This window comes from Gossypium hirsutum, chromosome A06 (assembly GCF_007990345.1).
Source record: "Gossypium hirsutum isolate 1008001.06 chromosome A06, Gossypium_hirsutum_v2.1, whole genome shotgun sequence".
Classification (NCBI taxonomy): Eukaryota; Viridiplantae; Streptophyta; class Magnoliopsida; order Malvales; family Malvaceae; genus Gossypium; species Gossypium hirsutum.
In genome coordinates, this window is record NC_053429.1 from 4156787 (window position 1) to 4177517 (window position 20731).

At 30.9% G+C, this 20731-nt stretch overlaps 1 protein-coding gene across 1 annotated transcript; it reads left to right on the top strand.

Annotated features, from left to right (window-relative positions):
- Positions 1 to 1195: 1195 nt before the first annotated feature.
- Positions 1196 to 13901, top strand: LOC121230324 (protein ALTERED SEED GERMINATION 2). Its single transcript, XM_041114908.1, has 20 exons — positions 1196 to 1714; positions 2358 to 2426; positions 2790 to 2867; positions 3408 to 3542; positions 3647 to 3754; positions 3916 to 4044; positions 4816 to 4931; positions 5016 to 5133; positions 5597 to 5702; positions 6291 to 6436; positions 6549 to 6719; positions 6804 to 6914; positions 7833 to 7944; positions 8666 to 9015; positions 9425 to 9515; positions 10734 to 10829; positions 10931 to 11001; positions 11079 to 11206; positions 12974 to 13086; positions 13596 to 13901. The coding sequence occupies exons 1-19, from the start codon at positions 1634 to 1636 to the stop codon at positions 13053 to 13055; spliced, it is 2298 nt and encodes a 765-aa protein (XP_040970842.1). The 5' UTR covers positions 1196 to 1633; the 3' UTR covers positions 13056 to 13086; positions 13596 to 13901.
- The last annotated feature ends 6830 nt before the right edge of the window (positions 13902 to 20731 follow it).

Consider the following 20731-nt stretch of genomic DNA (forward strand, 5'->3'; position numbering starts at 1 on the left):
ATGTTTAAAGCAAAGGATGCACAAGCCTTACAGCAAAAAATACCCTATAATGACGTTTGACGCATCAATGTAAAACCTTACTTTAATCACTTCAAGACTTCTCCACAGAACAGACCCGTTTTAAGGATACTAGTTAGAATTTTATCCATCTGTTACGCAGAACCAGACTTTTGGAATCGAATATAGTTTGCCTTCTATAACAATATGAAATAGAAACATAACAAATGTAGAGCATGACTGCATAAACATCCATGACACCTATTTACAAATTAAAGAAGAGAAAATTTTCACACCTAGGCAGCGGACTTTGACAATGATACCCAACCAAATATGGTGTAAGAGAGACAATCGGTCCCTTACTCTTTTAAAAATTGCTATTAGATATTGACTCGGGGATCAATCCTACCATGAAGAGAATGAACCTAAGCCTAAAAAATACTATTAGAAATTAATATAATGATTAATTGTCATTAATTATTTACTTTCAAATTAGATAGAAATTAAATTGCTACAATTTAAAAAAAAAACCATTTTACTCAATATCAATATTGAGAAGAAAAACCATTTTTATAATTTATAAAATCTTGGCTTAATAAAAAATTTGGTCACTAATATTTACATGTTTTGTCAAAATGGCCCTAATTGTATTTTGAGCCTTTTTTGGCCATCAAAAATTTTTTCCTAATAAATTTGATGGAAGTACCGTTAAAAAAATTAATGGGGATTACGTGGAATATTTTTAACGAGGCAACCCAATAAGATAATTACATTTATTTTCTTCAAATTAAGAGCTCTTTTTTTAACTTCATGAATTGTTTATTTATTTTATTATTTTCCATATTTAATTATTTTATTGGGTTATCTAAGTAATAAATTACATCTTATTAAAAAATTCAACTTATGAAATTCCATATCATCCTGTTAACTTTTTTAACTGTACTTTCCTCAAATCTGTTAAAAAAAGTAATTTGAAAAATTAACAGAGGCTTATGGCTAAAAAAGGCTAAAAGAATACAATTAGGGCCATTTTGATAAAACATGTAAACATTAGTGGTCAAATTTGTCATTAAGCCTAAAAGTTTAATAAAATAATAAGCGGAACAATTGGGTTAGTGGTGTGGGCCTTAGTTCAGTTTGAGAGTTAAAGCCCAAGTACCTCGCCCTCAATATATGGGCATGCTACTCTACATCGCACGCAATAATCCCAACATAAGCACTAATCTCAAATCAACCGTTAAATCCTGATTCAACAGTGCTTAAATCTCACGCAACAGTGGTAATGGGCACCATTTTCCACTGAATAAAACCCCCTCTCCTCAGCTCTTTTCTAATAGTACTAATTATTCATTTTTTATTATCGTAGAGGAGTGTAGAAATTGTAAGAAACGCACACGAGGCAAATTCATTTCATCACCTGCCTTCGTGTCTCAATGAAAAGCCATATTGCGTATAAATTTTGATTGATTGGCTTAATTTCATTTGTTTATTTTTGCTTTGGTGTGGCGAACCAAAAGAAACCCCGTGCTTAAACCGTAGGCTAGCTTTTCTTAAAAACCGCTTTTTATCATCGCCGGTTGCCGGCGTCACTGCCGATCGGAGCTAGATTTCGTTAGCTTTTTTTAAGTAACACTCGATGGAGGAGTGGCCTTTCCACGACGGTAACATACACAATCTACTCGACGGGAGGCAATTCGACATTCGCCAGAACTGCCGCGTATTTGATCGCTCTTTCATTTTTATAAAGCAATTTGTTTTATTTTGTTTAAATTCTCATTTTTCTTTGATATTGCGTTACCTTTTGTTGTTGCGGTTTACAGTTCTGAGGATTGCTGATTTAATATTTTTTTATTTGGAATTTATATATATGATTGAGAATTTGAGTAAATGCTTCAGAGTTGCCAAATTTAAGATATAGATATGCTTATTTTTGAAAATTTGATCAAGAATTGAAGTGCTGAGCCTAGTTGTTGTTGTTCTTTTTACCTGAGTATTGCTGGCTCAGTGGCTCTCTTAATTTATTGTTATTAATTCTACGTACTTATTTTTGTGTGTGGAATTTAGATAATATATAATTGAGAATTTGAGTAAATGCTTTGGAGTTGCTGAATTTAATGTGCGCAAGCGCGCGCACTTATTATTGAAATTTCGATTAAGAATTGAAGTGCTGAGCCTAGTTGTTGTTGTCCTTTTCACATGAGTATTGCTGGCTCAGTGGCTCTCTTAATTTCTTGTTATTAATTCTATATATTTATTTTGTGGAAAAGGAAATTTGAGTTGAAACAATACTAAATTACCTTCCTTGTTGACTTACAATGGTGACTGTGCTTTATCTAAGAGATTTTTATGTGTTTACGTAGGATGTTGATCATAGTTTGCAGATGCATTCTTCTGTGATTCGGAGGTTTGCACTGGAAGAAGAATTGGAGGTGATTTCAATTTTCTTATAGCGATAATGTCCCTTTTTGTTTTTTTCTCTTTGTACTCTTTGATGCATACAAAGTTAAAAAGAAAAGGAACACTTTGATCTCATGATGCATCACAGGCCACAATAGTAATGACATTTTAGTATAGGTGGTTATTTGAGCTTCTGCATTTAGTGGCTTCCTAGATTACATTGCAAGTTATGTATTGGTTACTTTGCTACATTTAAAGTTCCATTTGTCTTTTGTTTTAGTCACTTCTAGTAGCCGTATATGCCTTGAAGGCTTTGACATGGTAATCTTTTGCTTTACTTATTTTTTTCTCTTTTCTTTTCCTTCTGAAATCCTCCTTTGTACATTGTATACCAGGGACATCAAGGTTGTGTAAATGCTATAGCTTGGAACTCAAGTGGTACACTTTTGATTTCTGGTTCTGATGATGCACGGGTATAAGTCATCTTTATTTTTCTACAATTGTGAACTTCAGTTCAATATAATAGGTAACATGAAAATGGATAAAATGTAATAATAAAAATTTGACCTAACCTATTCTTGATCATTATAGCATTAAGATGATCCCGTTATTGGATTTTACTATTTATATAGAGTGGACTCAAAACGTTTGTGAAGTCTAGTATGTGATGCTGTTTTCTATAAATATTATATATATTATCTGATAGGCTTTCAAGTTCAATTTTTTAGAATATAAAAACTTCAGCTTTTTGCCTAAGGAACGGTCAGCCTTGTCATTCAACTTATTTTGGTTACACAGTAATGAGGGGAGTGATTTTTATGCTTTTTCATATGAAATATGGATTTAATTACAAGAAAGAGGAAATTAAGTATTGGTTTAGGGGCCTCTAGTAGGCTATAATTGTTGGCCCATGTCATCTGTTGATAAAGGTGGTAGGTGCGTGAAGAATGGTTTTGGAGTGGTATTGTTTTTATGAAGATATGTCAAATTTTTTAATCAATTATATTTTGCAGATTAATATTTGGGGCTACTCTGGTCGGAAGCTTTTGCATTCTATAGAGACAGGACATTCTGCTAACATATTCTGTACAAAATTCATTCCTGAAACTTCTGATGAACTTGTGGTCTCTGGTGCTGGTGATGCTGAGGTAAAATTTTGGACTTTGTTAAACAAGGTTTCTATGTTGGAGTCTTATTGTATTTCTATTAGGTATTGATATCATTAATCACTTGGACAACTAATTTTTTGCAGGTTCGATTATTCAATTTATCTCGCTTGAATGGGAGAGGTCTCCATGATGGTGCTACTGCTCCATCTGCACTCTATCAGTGTCACACAAGAAGAGTTAAAAAACTAGCGGTGAGGTTTATTGCATAAATGACTGACAAATATAGTAATAATTTAACTGGACCAAGAACATGGGGAGTGGTGAACTTTTTGAAATTAATGTTGCTTTACATGGTGAATAATGTTCTTTTGATTGCTTCACCTTCTTATAGGTTTTACTTCTCCCATTTTAGGTTGAAGTTGGAAACCCCAATGTGGTCTGGAGTGCAAGTGAAGATGGAACTCTCAGACAGCATGATTTTCGGGAGGGCACTTCTTGTCCTCCAGCAGGATCTTCTCAGCAAGAGTGTCGCAATGTTCTTGTGAGACTTGCATTACATGATAATACATACCTTTTCATTCATTTCAATCTTTTATATTCATCTATGGGATCTTTGTTTGTTGACGTTATTGTACTACTTATTAAGTGTGAGTTTTGGTTGCAACTAACACGATATCCCTGAAATGCATGTTCTGAAGGTTGGCGAGTTTTTACTTGTTGTCTTCATTTGAGTAAAATTGTTGCCTTGTTTGTCATATGACTTCGGTTTCGTTCTTTGTAAGTTCTCTGTGGCATTAAAGTTTCTTTGATGTGGACTAAATAGCTCTTCCTCTCCCTGCTCTTTCCAATCAGGATATGTGGCTGAAGGAAATCTTTGTTTTTTGTGGGATTGAGAATCCCCAACCATTCAGCTGGCCTTTTGAATAGCTATAGCCCTAAAGAATACAGGATGCTTTTGGACCTAAATTAAAAGATGTCTTACCATGTAGATCTGGTCCTGATGGCATTGCTCATCATGTTATTTTACCATCACTGTAGACTGCGTGATAGGATTTTAAGCAGTGGACAAAATGACATCCCTTGATTCTGAAGTTAATGGATTATCACCTCAAAGTCATTTGGTTATTGGTGTAGCTTGAAAAATTTTCCCACCAATCTCTATCTTCATTTGAAATTCTCTAGCTTTGCATTGTAGAATTGACAAATTTAACTGGTATTTTACATTCATTTATCCTAGTTGTCCTATATTCGAGCATATCCCCTCAAACTGTATATCATTTGAAATCTTTTTTTCCTTTAATTATTTTTGCAGCTTGACTTGCGTTGTGGGGCAAAGAGGTCACTAGCTGATCCTCCTAAACAGACTCTGGCCTTAAAATCTTGTGATATCAGTTCTACTAGACCTCACTTGCTCCTTGTTGGTGGGAAGTATGTGGCTAATCTTTATTTTCTTTTATATATATACACACATACTTTATTTTTACCATTAATCTTGTCTTTGAATATTTGCAGTGATGCCTTTGCTCGGCTATATGATAGAAGGATGCTGCCACCGCTGACCTCCTGCCGCAAAAGGATGTCACCACCTACTTGTGTTAATTATTTCTGCCCAATGCATCTGTCTGACCGTGTTAGTCTTGAATTTATTTGTTAGTCCTTACTCTTGTTTATTTAAATTTGGAAATGACTTGGCAAGTTTTAGGATTTCTACTTATAAGGACCAAATTTTATTAATTTGTTTGGTTTTATGAAGAGATTGTCTGAAATGATGTAACAGGTCATTTTGCAAATGATAATTAATCTCTTCTTCTTTTCTCTTTGGTAAATGAGTGAACTTATATAGTTTTTTCCGCTTCATTAGGTCACTATTCAATAGTTTGCTCATAGAAAATAGTTTTTTGTGAATATTTTAAGTTAACAGTGTTAATCGGAGTCATTTAGCTATAACCTGCTAATTGTTATCAATTGGCATTAGCATCACTAACATTATATTTTTTGTGAATACTTGAGGTGTTGCTAAACTAAACAACTGCTGGTTCTAACTGAAATATTGTTATATTAATTCAGAATTATTTTTTGTTTTGTTTTTTTAGGGACGTTCTAGTTTGCACTTAACTCATGTTACATTTAGCCCTAATGGAGAAGAGGTTTTACTCAGCTATAGCGGGGAGCATGTCTATCTAATGGACATAAACCATGGTAAGCATAGTCAAAATTCTCTAATTCTAGTTTAGTTAGATGGTTTTGTTTATTTATGGTCCTTTTGATGTTTTATCTTCTCTAAGGAGCATCCCGTTGCCTGACTTGATATTATATAGTTTAAATTCCCTTTTGTGTTTTAAGTTCCAGTTTTGCAGAAAGTGAAACTAGTGGGGGCTCCATAGAAATGGGATTAGAATTTGAAGCAGAAGGATGAGCTTTTATTTTGTTCTTTTTAGGTGTTGTGCTGCATACAGCTGCTGTGTCTAAACTGCAAACCTATATGTTGAGAGAACTAACCTGTACAGTTTATATTCACCTTAAAAAATGCAACTTGGCTTAGTGCTCCCCTTGTTTCCTTTCCTCCCCGGTTCTTCCAGGTTGCATTTTCATGAAGAAGTGCTTTTCAGCTTGCAGTATAAAGGTTAAGCATGAATTGTGTCAGCATATATATGATAGCTTAGATTCAGTGGAATGTTCTTTGAATTGGTTATCTTTTAGATATTTCCTTTATTTGCAATTAGTGGGATGCAATATATAACTCATTCCTTTAAATGAACATTTGTTAGTTATTTCCATGATTGGCAGCTAGTGGGAGTGTAATGCAATATACCTCGGGGGACGTTTCAGAGTTGATGACCTTCACTCCTGTACCAAATAGACAAGAGCATCAACCATCTGTTTCTAGTTTCTTTCAAAATGGTCTCCGGAAAAGAAGTAACACCGCTGCAAGAGTATGCATCTTTTATGTTCTTGTTTTAGTTGTCTGGGAATTTTGGTGATGTATCATGTAACGTATTTGTTCTTCGTATGTATTTCAGCTACAACCTAACATGTCAGTTACAGGTTGAAAAATGCAGGATGTTGGTTGAAATTGCTAAAAGATCCTTAGAGGAGAGGACAAATATTTTCCATGCAATTGAGGCATGCAATGAAGTCTTGGATGGAAATAATGGTGATATTGACCCCTCGCTAAGGCATGAATGTCTTTGTACTCGTGCTGCCTTGTTGCTGCAGGTTCATTGATTACTTCTTTGGGATTAACTTGATGGATCCTTTCTATTTGATGTGCAATTAATATTGAGTTGTTGCCTTTTGCAGCGGAAGTGGAAAAATGATGCCCATATGGCTGTTCGGGATTGCCATGATGCTCGAAGAATAGACAATTCTTCCTTTAGAGCTCATTATTGTATGGCTGAGGCTTTAGAGCAGGTAATCTGCAGTATCAGTTGCCGTGGAGTTTATATAAACTTGGTGGTTTACCTGAACAATTTGATTGACTTATTGGGTTGCCAAGAACATTTTAGATCATGAAGCTTAAAGCTAAGTTGGGTTTCTGCCTCACAGTGACTTTTTTAATCTTTCCAATATTGTTAAATCTACTGGTTTGGTGTGGTTCAGGGGAGAAAACAGCCCTAAATAAACTAATTAGGCTGAACAAACGAATTGGAAAGATGGAACTCTAGAAAACTAAGGGTTATAGAAAACCTCTAGTTTTTCTATTAATTCAAAGAAAATAATCAGAATAATAATTCTGGCTATAAAGCCTACAACTTATTTATATAGGCCTTCTCTCTTGCAAGTGAATTTATTAGGTTTTCTTTCAAATAAATTTTATTCTAGACCTAGATTTAAACCCTAAAAATACTTAATAACCCTGGCTGTCTATAATATATCTAATACTTAAAGCAAATACTATAAGATAAAACTGACATAATAAAATATTATAAAAAAATAAAAGCTCTTGCATCATGGTTGAAACAAAATTTAAGTTTGTTAAACTCTTTCATGGGAAGATTAAAAATATAATCAAGAAATATTTGATTTTACATTTGTCACCGAGTTGCGAGTTTTATATTCTGGGAGGTGAATAAAGTAAAGCCAGTGGTTATGGCTTGGTTTTCTCTCACATGATAGCCAACTGTTTTTTGATTACCAATTGAAGATGAATTGTGCTGTTGTAAATAAAGAATCAGAGGTCCTTTAATGCCTTGCTTTTTTCAAAAGGAAAAAAATTGGGCTATTGGAAGCTCAATAGGTAACTGTTTAAGACAGTGTCATTGTCGTCTCTTCTTGTAAAGTTGCTGAAACCAAGTCTATTGTTGTCATTTGGTTTCTTATTGTCTGCAGTTGGGAAAACACAAAGAAGCTTTAAACTTTGCTGTTGCAGCACAATGTTTCTCTCCATTTGATACTATGGCGGCTGAGAAAGTGGAGAACCTAAAAAAACAACTTGCAGTAGGTTTGTGTCTTGTACACGTGCATCTTAAACCTTAGTGAAGTATCTCATTTCTTACCCCCAAATTTAATTGTCCTGCCTGTATTTATGTGTGTGTGCAATTCTCTCATGGTTTTTTCATGTTACTCTTATTGAAAGGCAGTGTTAGAAGTATTGACTGAAATATCTTGGCTAGTCAATGTTAAATTAGTGTGATGTACCTTTTCTTATATGTTCAGTTCATTTGATGGTAGATGCCATGTTCTTAAAACTGGAAGTCCTGACCTGAATTTTCTCTTTTCCATTAACTCTTTGACCTTTTTCCTAATCCTTTTGCTCTGTTCTTTGATTAACTTTAGTTTGCTGTTAGGCTTGGGACTCCTCAAGATTCAAGTGTATGTATATCATGCTTATTGTTCATGTTTTTTAAGTTGATAACACTGAATCACTGTGGTAAGTGGTTATGCTCATTTCTTCTGCTGTTATGCATTTGGAATGAATTAGTAGTGGTGAAAGCATCTCTCTCCCTTGCTATTCATTTCCATCCCTTACTTTTCTCTGGGTGGCACTGATCTCCTTGAATAATGTCAAAGATGATTTTCTCTAGGATTTGTCGACTTTTTGCTAATTTTTATCTTTTCTTTTGTCTTACTTTTTTCTAATTTTTATCTTTTCTTTTGTCTTACTTTTTTTTCTAATTTTTATCTTTTCTTTTGTCTTACTTTTTCTTTTTTAAATAATTAAGCTGAAGCTGAAAAAAATAATAAGGCTAGTGATGGGTCACCTAAGTCTGAACCTCGAGCTGGAAGGGTATTGTCTTTAAGTGACATACTCTATCGCACAGAAGGTAACAGTGATGCTTCACAAGATGGGCCAAGATCCGATAGGGAAGATTCTGATTATGATGAAGAGCTGGAATTAGATTTTGAAACTTCAATATCTGGCGATGAAGGCCATGATGTTGAATCCAATATGCTACATGGAAGTTTAAATCTTAGAATTCATCGAAGAGGTGATGCAATAAGGGAAACTGGTCCAAACGGTTCATGTGGGTCTCCATCCTTATCATCACAAAATAAGAAATCAGCTTATCAGGTTCACATCTGCATCTTCTGTATAATTTTTCAGATGAATCAACTTTTGATAAGCAGATGTCTCCTATTTAGTTATGTCATTATCAAAATATCATCTTGAAAAGTGATTGCAGTTGAGTATTAATTATCTGGGCATGGGTATGTGTGTCACTGGTATGTTGCTAGATTTTCTTGTCTTCTTGGCAAGTTATTGACTTGCCTATTGCTTCAACTTGTCATGTGCATTAATGCATTAATTTCTGATAAATGGCCTGAGAGGACTGGCCTATAATAACAATAGCTTGCAAGAGAATTTTGTTTACCACTGCATGTTTACTTCCAGCTGGCCACAGTTTAATCATATTTCTTGTGATGCATTCTTTATTGATCTTGCTCGAGATTTTCATGTCTTGCATTCATATCTTTTCTAGCACGAGGCAGTTATTGATATGAAGCAGAGATACATTGGCCATTGCAACGTTGGAACTGACATCAAACAGGCGAGTTTCCTTGGTCAGAGAGGTACATTTCTTGCGTTATCTCATATATAATTTTATCTGCCATTGAAATTATTTTGCTTTTTTTCCTCTCTCTTAAAACCTCCTTAGAGTTTTCTTTATGGTGTTGAATTTGTGCTTTTTCATTAGCATTCATGATACAAGAAAATTCTGGTGCTAGAGTATATTCAAGAATATAGGGTAATTGGGCTGAAGTAGGAGAGTTGATAATGGAGAATTACCCTCAAAGAAAGAAACCAAAACAAGGAAAGGGAAATAGGAATTAAAGAGATGAAGAGAGAATGGGAGTGTTGTACTTTCTTGAAAAATTCATTTGATGGCCACTGGAATGGCTTACACTTATTATTTATACACTGAATACAAGTGCTGTTAACTGATCTTGCAGCCCATTCCTAACTGCTATTAACAACTTTGCCAACGCCTTGAACTAGTAATGGCTTTTACCGCCAGTTACTGTCACTAACAGATTTCTGAACTGCCAACTGACAGTAATAACTAATTCCTAGCTGATTAGTTCTCATATTGTTTCACAGCCCCCCCCCCCTTTTTATATTTTGTTTGTTTGTCACACACCATTAAACCCTTGGTCAAGTTTGCTTATATTATCTGTGGATCATCATTTTAGTTTTATGGTTGAGCTTAACACCATTTCGAGAACGAAATTAAAGTTGTAATGACATTCTATCTATTGATGATTCAATTGAAAAGAGTTATGGCGTTCTTTGGTAACGAAATTAAAGTTGTAATGACATTCTATCTATTGATGATTCAATTGAAAAGAGTTATGGCGTTCTTTGGTTGATTTATGAATACTGAAATGAAACAAGTATTTTTTTCTGCAACAAAGTTTTTAATGGAAGCCACTTATCTCAAAGGAATCGTTGAATATGGATGAGCTCTGTAAGTCATTTATCGGAATCCACAACATTTTTTGCTTCTTGGACATTTGATTTGTAACTAATAAATTGTTATCAAGTCCATTTCAATTGCTTCTGCTGCCTACCGATAGGGGCTTCTGGGTGAAGTGTCTTATAGTTCCAGGACACCTGATTTGCTTTTATCCGCTTGATCCAATTTCATTGTGGCGTTGTTAATATCTTGTTTTTCAAACATGTGCCAATTTTCGTAGCAGAAAAACTGTTTCTCATTGCTAGTGGAATTCGGTCTGCATGCAATTTTAGCAGCAAAACAATTAGGATGACATCCTCTGATTGATTTGTAGGTGAATATGTTGCTAGTGGGAGTGATGATGGGAGATGGTTTATTTGGGAAAAGCGGACTGGTAGATTGATCAAAATGCTTCTTGGAGATGGCGCTGGTAATATTTCTCCTCTCCAGTCTGATCTTCTTTTCAGATTATCGACTGTACTATCATCCTAGTGTTTCTTATTCACTGTAAAATCTCATTTTCCTCCACAGTTGTAAATTGTGTACAGTGCCATCCATTTGATTGCTTTGTTGCGACCAGTGGGATTGATAGCACAATAAAGGTGAGCATTACCATGGAAAGAGTATTATATGCAGTGTTCAAGATCACTTTTCTAATTTAAGCTGGAACGTGGTGTAGCTTTGGTGTCCAACTGCTGCTGTTCCATCAATGGTTGCTGGTGGATCAACAGGGCCAGAAACTTCTGACGTGTTAGAGGCCATGGAAAGTAATCAACGCAAATTATGTCGTAATCGTGAAGCTATCCTGTAAGCACTATGAATAGTATCTCTTGTGTTTTTCAAATGGAACATGCATCAGATGAGAAAAAAAATAATCGTGGATGCCTGCCCTTCCTTTCCCTCTTTCTCTTTCGTGTTTTGTTCTGGTTGATCATTCCGGTAGTTGATGCTTATTATTCTAGTAGATGAACTTCTCTAATCGTTTTTTATAGGCTTAAGAGTATAAAAAGCCCTTGAACTTTTTCAAAAACAGCAATTAAGCTCTTGCTTTTTTTTCTTTTTTTGCGCTCACTTGGGCACTTGAACTTTCAAAATGCATAAAAAAAGCTTTCAAACTTTTAAAAAAAAAGCAATTAAGTCCTTGCTTTTCTTTTTACACTTAATTGGGTACTTAAATTTTCAAAATGCACCAAAATAGTCCTCAAACTTTTTCAAAAAAAGCAATTAAGCCCTTACTTTTTTTTTTGCACTCAATTGGGTACTTGAACCTCCCTAATTTTTTCCAGTTAAAGTCACCACGTGTCACAACTACAGCGTGACATGTTGCAAAAAAATGAAAAAATAAAAAGCTATAAAGATATTTAATATTTATTAAAAACTAGGAAAAAAATTATAAAAATGGTAAAAAAAATGTAAAATTTTATAAAAATCATAAAAAAATTACAAAATATATAGAAATATAGAAAAAAATTATAAAACTTTATAAATTCAGTAAGAAAATTATAAAAAATGTAAAGAAATATAAAATTATCATACTAAAAAAAGAATTTTATAATTTTTCTATAACTTTTATTTATTTTATTATTTTTCGCCACATGTCGTGTTGTGAGACATGATGACTTTAACTGTAAAAAAATTAGGGGTCATTAACTTTAACGGTTAGTGGTAAAAAATAAATTGTTAAAGGGCTTTTTTTGATGCATTTTATAATTTTTATGATTTTTATTAAATTTTACAGTTTTTATAATTTTTGTTGATTTTTATTTTTTTCCCATGTCACTTTGCAGTTGTGGTACTGGAAAAATTTAGTGACAGTTAACTTTGTCAACTATTAAAGTTAACCGCCAACTATTAAAGTTAACGGCCAAAGGGTCTTTTTGATGCATTGACAGTTTAAGTATCCAATTCAGTGAAGAAAAAAGTAGGGGCTTATTTGTTTATTTATTTTTGAAAAAGTTTGAGGGTTATTTTTATGCATTTTGAAAGTTCAAGTACCCAATTGAGTGAAAAAAGAAAATAGTGGTTTAATTGTTTTTTTTTAAAAGATTTGAGGGCCGTTTTGATGCATTTTGAAAGTTCAATTACTCAACCGATTGCAAAAATAGCAAGGGCTTAATTGCTTTTTCTGAAAAAGTTGAGGGCTTGTTACACCCTTAAAGCTTTTTTTGTATGATGAAATTTGTATGGCAAAAAATTTACCATCTGATTATGTACAATAATGTGGTCGTTTTATTTGGCATGTTAGGTTTTAAACCTCTTATTTCAGGGCATTTCTGCCAAAATGTAAATTTTGTGATCTTTATCTTGTCTTTACAAATTTCCCATCCTATCAAAATATTATTTCATGAGAATGTCATTCCAATAATGTACCTGCTTACCATCAGAAGTTGTTTCCAAAAGAGATGGTCAAGCAAGATGAAACTAAGTTATTTGACTTCAAATAAGATATAGTTTGGGACTTCTAAGTTAGTTATTCCTTACACTGATTGCTGTCTGAGAACATTGTGCTTTTTAGTGCTTGGTTCAGATTTCGTTATTGGAATTACATGCAAGGTTGGTAAATGTTATTTGCAGGCCCTTTGAACTTTTGGAGCGGTTACGGATGCATGAATTTTCTGAAGGATCCTTGCATCCATTTGAGTGTGCCCAGAGCTAGTTTGCTTCACATCTTTATAAAAGGCATGCAGGTAGCTAAGCTAAGCTCTCTTTTGTGGAATAGGTTTTATTTTCAAGTATTTTACCTCTGGATATTTTGCAAAAATTAGTAAATTACAGTTGCATTTACTGGAAATACCGGTGCACAGCTTTGTAATTTCATGATGGTTGATAATCAGAAACCATATATTGGGTCTTTTCTTTAAACAGTAGTTGCTAGTTTAACGTCTGGCATTAGTAGTATTCATTCATTATGGAGGTTTACAGCTCATCTCTGTGTAGCTAACTTTGACTTTGTAAATCATATAACTATTTTTCATATTTGATTTCTTAAAGTGAATGACATCTTGAAACTACCTAGCATAAAAATGAAATCTCATCCAGGGCCTGCGTATGTTCGTATGATGTTAGTCATTTATTGCTGCCAGATTATTACTGGGAATTTCGGGCCTTATTCTATATTTTGCTTAAGACCCTCTGTTGATGGTTTTTGGTCTTAGAGTTTTATCTGTAGCACTTATTATTATTTGTTTGTTTTCAGATTTTTGGTATGATGGTGTCACTAAGCAAAACGGAAAGGAAAGGAGTGGCCTTGGGCACAGAAAATATCCAGGATGAGGAGGAGGAGGAGGAGGAGGAGGAGGTTAGTTGACCTTTGTAAAGCGTTTTAGTATTGTCAGAATAAAGCTTAAATATCAAATAAGGTATCCGATTAATTGTTAAAGCATGTCAATCAGTTTTCATGTAGATATCCTTTAGTTTTCCAAATATCTTTGGCCTCTCTATGTACGTTGTTTGACATGTTTTTGCATATAGTTGAGGAATGAGGATGCTTGTCGTTTTGGTATATATGTTAATTTTATATCTCTATATAATAATTGATTTTGTCGTTGTTTCCTGTCTCGACCTTAAAACAGTTTCGAAGGAAACTGTGCCCCATGGCCATCTTGATAATTAAATTTATGTACACTCCGGCACTTGCTTAGTCAACGGATTATCGGTTCTCCTAATTAAATAACCTGCTTATGATACCCAGAAGTACTTGGGAATCGGCACTACATTAAATACTGTAGAAAGTAGTCCATAAAAAAACAAATTAAAACAAATAATAGCAGTCATATGTACATTTAGGTTAAACCAAGGGACACAAGTCTCACCTCTTAACCCTTATATTATTTTGGCAAAAGGGTCTATTCAAAATTTGACTTTATAATGCTCACCATTATGTTACAGTGACTGTTTTTAGATTATATTTTCCATCATTGATCGGTAATCATTTTCATGAGTAATAATTACGGGAAGCTTTGGCTAATCATTGTCATGTCATACTAGGTAAAGCATGTTTTGTAGTTTCAAATGGATTTGGTATTTACATTTCATCTAAATATATAGAATCTTAAAGTTAGGGAAATACTTGAATTGGTTTTTCATGAGATATAGTAAAATTAGGGTGTTTATGATTTTAGAAAATTATTGTCGTTTTTATTTTCTTTTCCTAGAAAATGAAATATTTTCTTTTTAACAATAAATGGGCATTATTTTACTTTTTCGGCATGACTATTTTAGCCTTCAGTTTTAACTTTTGGTCTTAATTTTTCTTAACCACTTTGGACCTCAACTTTAAAATTATTGTTGATTTTGATAATCTGTTTTTAATTTTTTATGAATTATTTTGAAACTTGTTGATTTTTTTAAAAAATATGTTTTATTATTACTTTAGCATATGGGAATTGCAACCTAATGTTAAATGTTGTTAAAATATTAACAGATAAATTAATTTTTTGGGAGAAAATTTAATTTGATATTTTGGGTACAGTTTTGTTAAATTTTAAAGGTTATCAAAGTGATGAAAAATTAAGATAAAATTCTTTTAACTTTTTAAATAATAAAAATGCAATATTTTTATTCATTTATGTTGCTTATATTTCTAGAATTACTACTCATTTAATTTAATTACAAGTAGTAAGAGTTTCCGTTCGGTTATTTTTATATAAATTAAATTTGTTTGATTATATTGGTGAAATTGTTATTGATCATACTTTTTTATGGAAAGTAATTCTAAACTTAAGCTGTAGTTTAAGTTTTGTGTAATCTAATTAGTGTTCTTAATTATTTCTCAAAGATCCTTATTTCTCTTTTTGGAAATGAATTTGGCTTGAATCACGAAATGGTAGTTAAATTATGCATTTTTATTCAAGTTTATACTTAAATATTTTCGGGTTAGAAGTGATATGAAAAGTGTACTTGCTTAAATTATATTTCGATATTTTTTAAAATTAGCTAATAATTTATGAAACGTGGCAATTTTAATTTAATTTAATTTAATTTAATTTAATTTAACTAATAAAAATTAAATTTAATAAAATTAAGTTATCATTATTTTACATTTCCTCTCTTCGTATGATGATCCCTTCTTTTGCATCTTTTTAACTGTTAGATAATTTTTATTTGTAATTCTTTTACCTGTTTTTACTTAATTTTTTTCAAGTATTTTAATTTAATTTGTGTTATCTAATTTTTTTTGTTATAGATGTTTATTTATTATTAATTATTTTATACAAAGTATATAGAAAAGAATAAAAAAATTATTTTAAAAAAATTAATAAATGAATTTTGAATTTGGATGAGAAATGAGTCGAAATTGAGATTTACAAACAAAAAAGAAGCTTGCCGAAGTTGAGGTTTTGTTATCAAAAAGTAGGTTTGGATGAACTTGAATTTTCTATGACTAAACTGTTGGGTGGAGAAAAAAAGAGAGATATATTTATAAGTTTTTTTTTTGGAAAGAAGTTTAAGAAAATAAAATTTATTTTTTTAGTTAAATATCATCATGTATCACAAAATTATTAGAGAAGTAATGTATCACAAAATGATTAGAGAAGTAATTTTTTTAACAGATTGGGTAATTTGAGTAATGAAGTTTAGCTTAGGTATCAATTATGACAAAAAAAAAAGTTCAGTTATTTTTTTTAGTTTAAGCCAATGGATTTCAATTTTCATTTTAATAAAAAATTTTCAATTTTCAAATTACAAAATAAAAGTAAAATTTTGTTATTATGAAAACAAGAAAGAAAATACTCTCCTAGACCATTAACTGATTTTTTTTATAAGAATGACAAGTTAATTAAAATTAATTATCAAATTTAATAATATAGTTTTTTCTTTCAAATTGGGGTGGGGATGGATCACAAGGTTTGAAATTGACAAATAATTGTTTGATAAGTATTTTAGTTATTATTTCATACAAGTTAAGATGATTTGATACCAATAAAAAATATTTTTATTTTTATAAATAAATATATATTTAATTTATTCAAAATGATGGATGATCCATATTTTAGTAAGATTTGTTGGGTTTGGGGTGTAAAATATTTTGATAGAAATTTGGATTAAACAAATGTGAGTTCTGTTTTTACTTTCTTTCAAAAGGAACATTTGAACAATATATTTGAAGAGAGGCGAAGCTAAAGTCAAAAAAAGAAACATAGAAAACCTAATAATTCAAGTTGATTTTTTGACAAAAACAGCGAAAGGAGGGTGAATAAATTGGGTAACCCCATTTTCCACTTCCGTTTGAATTTTCCGTAAAAATAAGTAGGTGTTGGTTGGAAGAAGCGACCCCACTCTTATAACTACTACTATTATAATATTTTCTTTTCAATTGACCTAACTCTTTTAAATAAGGTTATAGTATTACCTATAAAAAAAATTGGTTTACCACTAGAGTTATACGAGATTATAAGCGTGTTTTTTACTTTAATTAGTGATTTAGGGTTCGATTCTCGTATTAGGTATGAAGCAGTTTTAAAACTTGTGGCTAACATTTACTTCTATCCCTTAATGGACCTGCAGAATGTGAAAAATTAATTATTAAGCTCGTTTCAGTAGATATATCGAGAAAAAAAATGATTTATCATGTAAAATAACACATGATATATTTTATTTTAATTTTCTAAATCATTTTGATTTTGGTTTTTACACATGGAAATAGTTAATATTTACTCGATGTGAAATAATAAAATTTATATTTTTAAAATATATAAAATTGATTTAAAATCATTCTTTTGTATAATTGTATAAGAAATGCATAAAATTAGAGTTCATGGGTGATTCTTAATTTTATTTTTAAACAATAAAAAAAATTATCTTCAAGTTTTACTATTACTTTGTAAGTTTAAAATTTATATATACTATATATATATTTAAAGGAGTTTACTAGTACAATTATATGTGCATGTATAAATTAAAAATAATAAATGTATAATCAACTAGAATTAAAATTATTTAATATTAATTACGATTACTAAAAGCTAAAATATATTCAATCAAAATTTCCACACAATCAAGCTTGAATTCAGAATATTTGGAAGAAATTTGGGATAGATTGATGTTGATTCTACATCAAAGCAAAATACATTTAAAATAAACTTTCGTTTTAATATACTATTATAATTAACATTCTTTGTTTTTTTTTTTTGAAAATTTAGTTATTATTTTAAAAAAAATTACATAGTTTAAGTTTGTATTTATATATTTAATTAATAGTCTGCTGTCCAGAATTACTAGATCATGTTCCATCATTTATTTAAGGACATAGCATAGCCGATTAAATTTTAGCTTGATTGGTATGGGTATTGTTGCTAATGCAGGAGGACATGGGTTCAAGAGCGTTGAAGCGCATTATCCTCCTATTTATCCGTTGGGGATGGGCTATTTATAGTTTTAAGCATTGTGTCAAAAAGAACAGATATGATCAGAATTTATAATAAAATTGTTAAAAAAAATCACATAATATGTGATATGCGTCAACAACTAATGACAAACAATAGAAATTGAATCTTTTAATTATTATTAAATGGTGTATATATTTAAAAACCCTTTTTTAATATAGAAAGTTGTTATAACACTAAAGTTATACAAGATTTAAATAGTACAATGGTTTAGTTCTCATCATATTCGATATTTGGTATGGAGACACTACATAAAAATAGGGCTATAGCGGCATTTTTTGTGGAGTTTTATAAAAAAACGTTTCAAAAATTATAAAACACAGAGCAATAGCGGTGTTTTTTACTAAAACGCCGCTAAAAATAGAACATTAACGGCGCTTTTGGTAAAACGCCGCTAAAGACAGAGCATTAGTGACGCTTTCGGTAAAACGCCGCTAAAGACCAGAGCATTAGCGGCGCTTTCGGTAAAACGCCGCTAAAGACCATAGCATTCGGTAAAACGCCGTTAAAGACCAAAGCATTAGCGGCGCTTTCGGTAAAACGCCGCTAAAGACCAGAGCATTAGCGGCGCTTTTGGTAAAATGCTGCTAAAAGTCATATAACCCCTAAACCCCAAAAAATCATAAACTAATTTATAACCCCTAAAACAATAATTATTAAATTTTATGGTTATACAATATATTAAATATTTTCTTATATAATCGTACAAGTGATAGTATTGAATTTAAAATATTAAATTAATTATCATTATAGTTTAAAGTTTATGAGTTAACTATGGTTTAAGATATGTGGTTTAGGGTTTAAGGTTTAAGAGTTAACTAGTATTTGAAGGTTTATGATGAATTATAGGTTTAGGGATTATGTTTTAAGGTTTAGGGGTTAGGGTTGGAGTTTAAGGTGTAAGGGTTTGGGGTTAAAGGTTTAGTGTTTATGGGATAGGGGTTAACAAGTTTAGAGTTTAGATAAGCAATAAAATTCCTTTTTAATTATCTTTGTCCCTTGTAATATATATATATATATATTTAGGGTTTAAGGTAATGTTGTCTAAGATCTAGGGTTTATGATTTGGGGTTTGTGGTTTGGGGTGTGGGGTTTATGATTTAATTTTTAGGGTTTGGGGATAAATATGGTGAACTACATAACTTGTGTATCTTGGATTTTTTTATAATATAAATCTAAATAAGATAAATATAAATTATTATTTTAAAAATAAATATATCAAGATAGGTTAAATCCCAAAAGCATACATGAACAACGGTTTAGTGTACAATTGTATACATGAACTTTAATTTGATCCAGTTATTGTAAATTATTAACACAATTATTGATATAACATCATTTTATATTTAGGGTTAAGGATTTAGGCTTTAGGCTTTATAATTTAGAGTGCCTTAAAGTTTAGTGTTTATGGGATAGGGGTTAAAGGTTTAAGGTTATGATTAAGAAGTATGAATTAATTTATATATTAAACGATTTCTTATATAATTGTAAAAGAGATAATATTAATTTGAATATTATATTAAAATTATAATTACAGTTTAAATTATTTAAGAGATAATAGATAAACTTTATATAAATAAAATGGTTTAAGATTTAATCTAAAAATATTTTGATATATTAAAATAATTCAATTCAAATTAATTCCTCTACACTTAATTTATTTAAGTGAAATTTAAACTTAAAATTGTCATAGAATATAACAAATAAAAATGAAATATAAAAACTAAGAAATTAGTGGCGTTTATTTAAAAAACGCCGCAAAAAACATAGCAGTTTAACGAAAACGGCGTCGTTTTAATTGGATATTTAGGAGAGTAGCGGCGCTTTTTGAAAAAACGCCGCAAAGAAAAAACAGTTTAACGAAAACGGCATCATTTTTAAGGGAGTACCGGCATTTTTTTCAAAAACGCCACAAAAAGCAAAAAAAAAGTATAACGTAAACGGCGTCGTTTTATATGAAGATTTAGGGGATTAGCAGCGTTTTAAAAAAAACGTCACAAAAAACATAGTACTTTAAAGTAAACGTCGTCGTTTTCATATGTACTCTAGAGTAATATGGGTTTGAATCATTGTTGTATTAATTAAAAAAAAAGAGGCAAATTATGCTATTATCCCATGTACTATATGTAAAATGTGTCTTTAGTCCTTATATTTTAATTTGATTAATTTTAGTCCCTGTATTTTTCAAATCGATCAATTTTATCGTTTGTACTTTTCAAAATTTAAAATTTTAATCATGGTGACTCAAATGATAGCAATTATATATGTTTGGTTAAATTATGCTATTAGTCTTGGTATTGTGCGTAAAGTTGTAGGTTGAGTTAATGTTATCCAATTAGATTATTATTGGTCCCTATATATACTTTTCGAATTTTAAAATATTAATTTTGACACAAATGACAACCGTTAAATTCGTAACTGGCTTTTTGTGAGTAATATGTTTGTTACATTAAATTTTAGAAATAGCAAAACTTAATGAATTTAATAGCTACCATTTAATTAAAACTACAATTTTAAATTTTGAAAATTAAAATGACTAAAAATAACAAAATGAAAGTAAAAGGACTAAATCCACAACTTACATATAATTAAACAACTAATAGAAAAAAAATATAATTAAAAATATTCAACTTGTTTATATTTAAAAAATTAATAAATATCAAACGAAAATAACATGTATATATTTATTAAAAAAAATTAAAACAATATCATTAGGTTTAAATAAATTTACTTTTAAGTATTAACAAAGATTTAAGGGATTTAAGTAAAATTAAATTGGAGATTTAAGGGATTAGCGGTGTTTTTAAAAAAAACACTGCAAAAAATTAAAATAGTAAACGGCATCGTTTTTAATGGATATTTAGGAGATTAGCGCAAAAAATTAAAATAATAAACGACATCGCTTTTAATGGATATTTAGGGGATTAGCGGCGTTTTTTTTTAAAAC

Excerpts from the sequence above, each read along its gene's own strand:
- LOC121230324 (XM_041114908.1), top strand. The coding sequence starts at position 1,634 with ATGGAGGAGTGGCCTTTCCACGACGGTAACATACACAATCTACTCGAC. Across the intron at positions 4,045-4,815 it reads AAGAGTGTCGCAATGTTCTT|CTTGACTTGCGTTGTGGGGC; the intron begins GTGAGACTTGCA and ends TTATTTTTGCAG. Across the intron at positions 9,516-10,733 it reads GAGTTTCCTTGGTCAGAGAG|GTGAATATGTTGCTAGTGGG; the intron begins GTACATTTCTTG and ends ATTGATTTGTAG.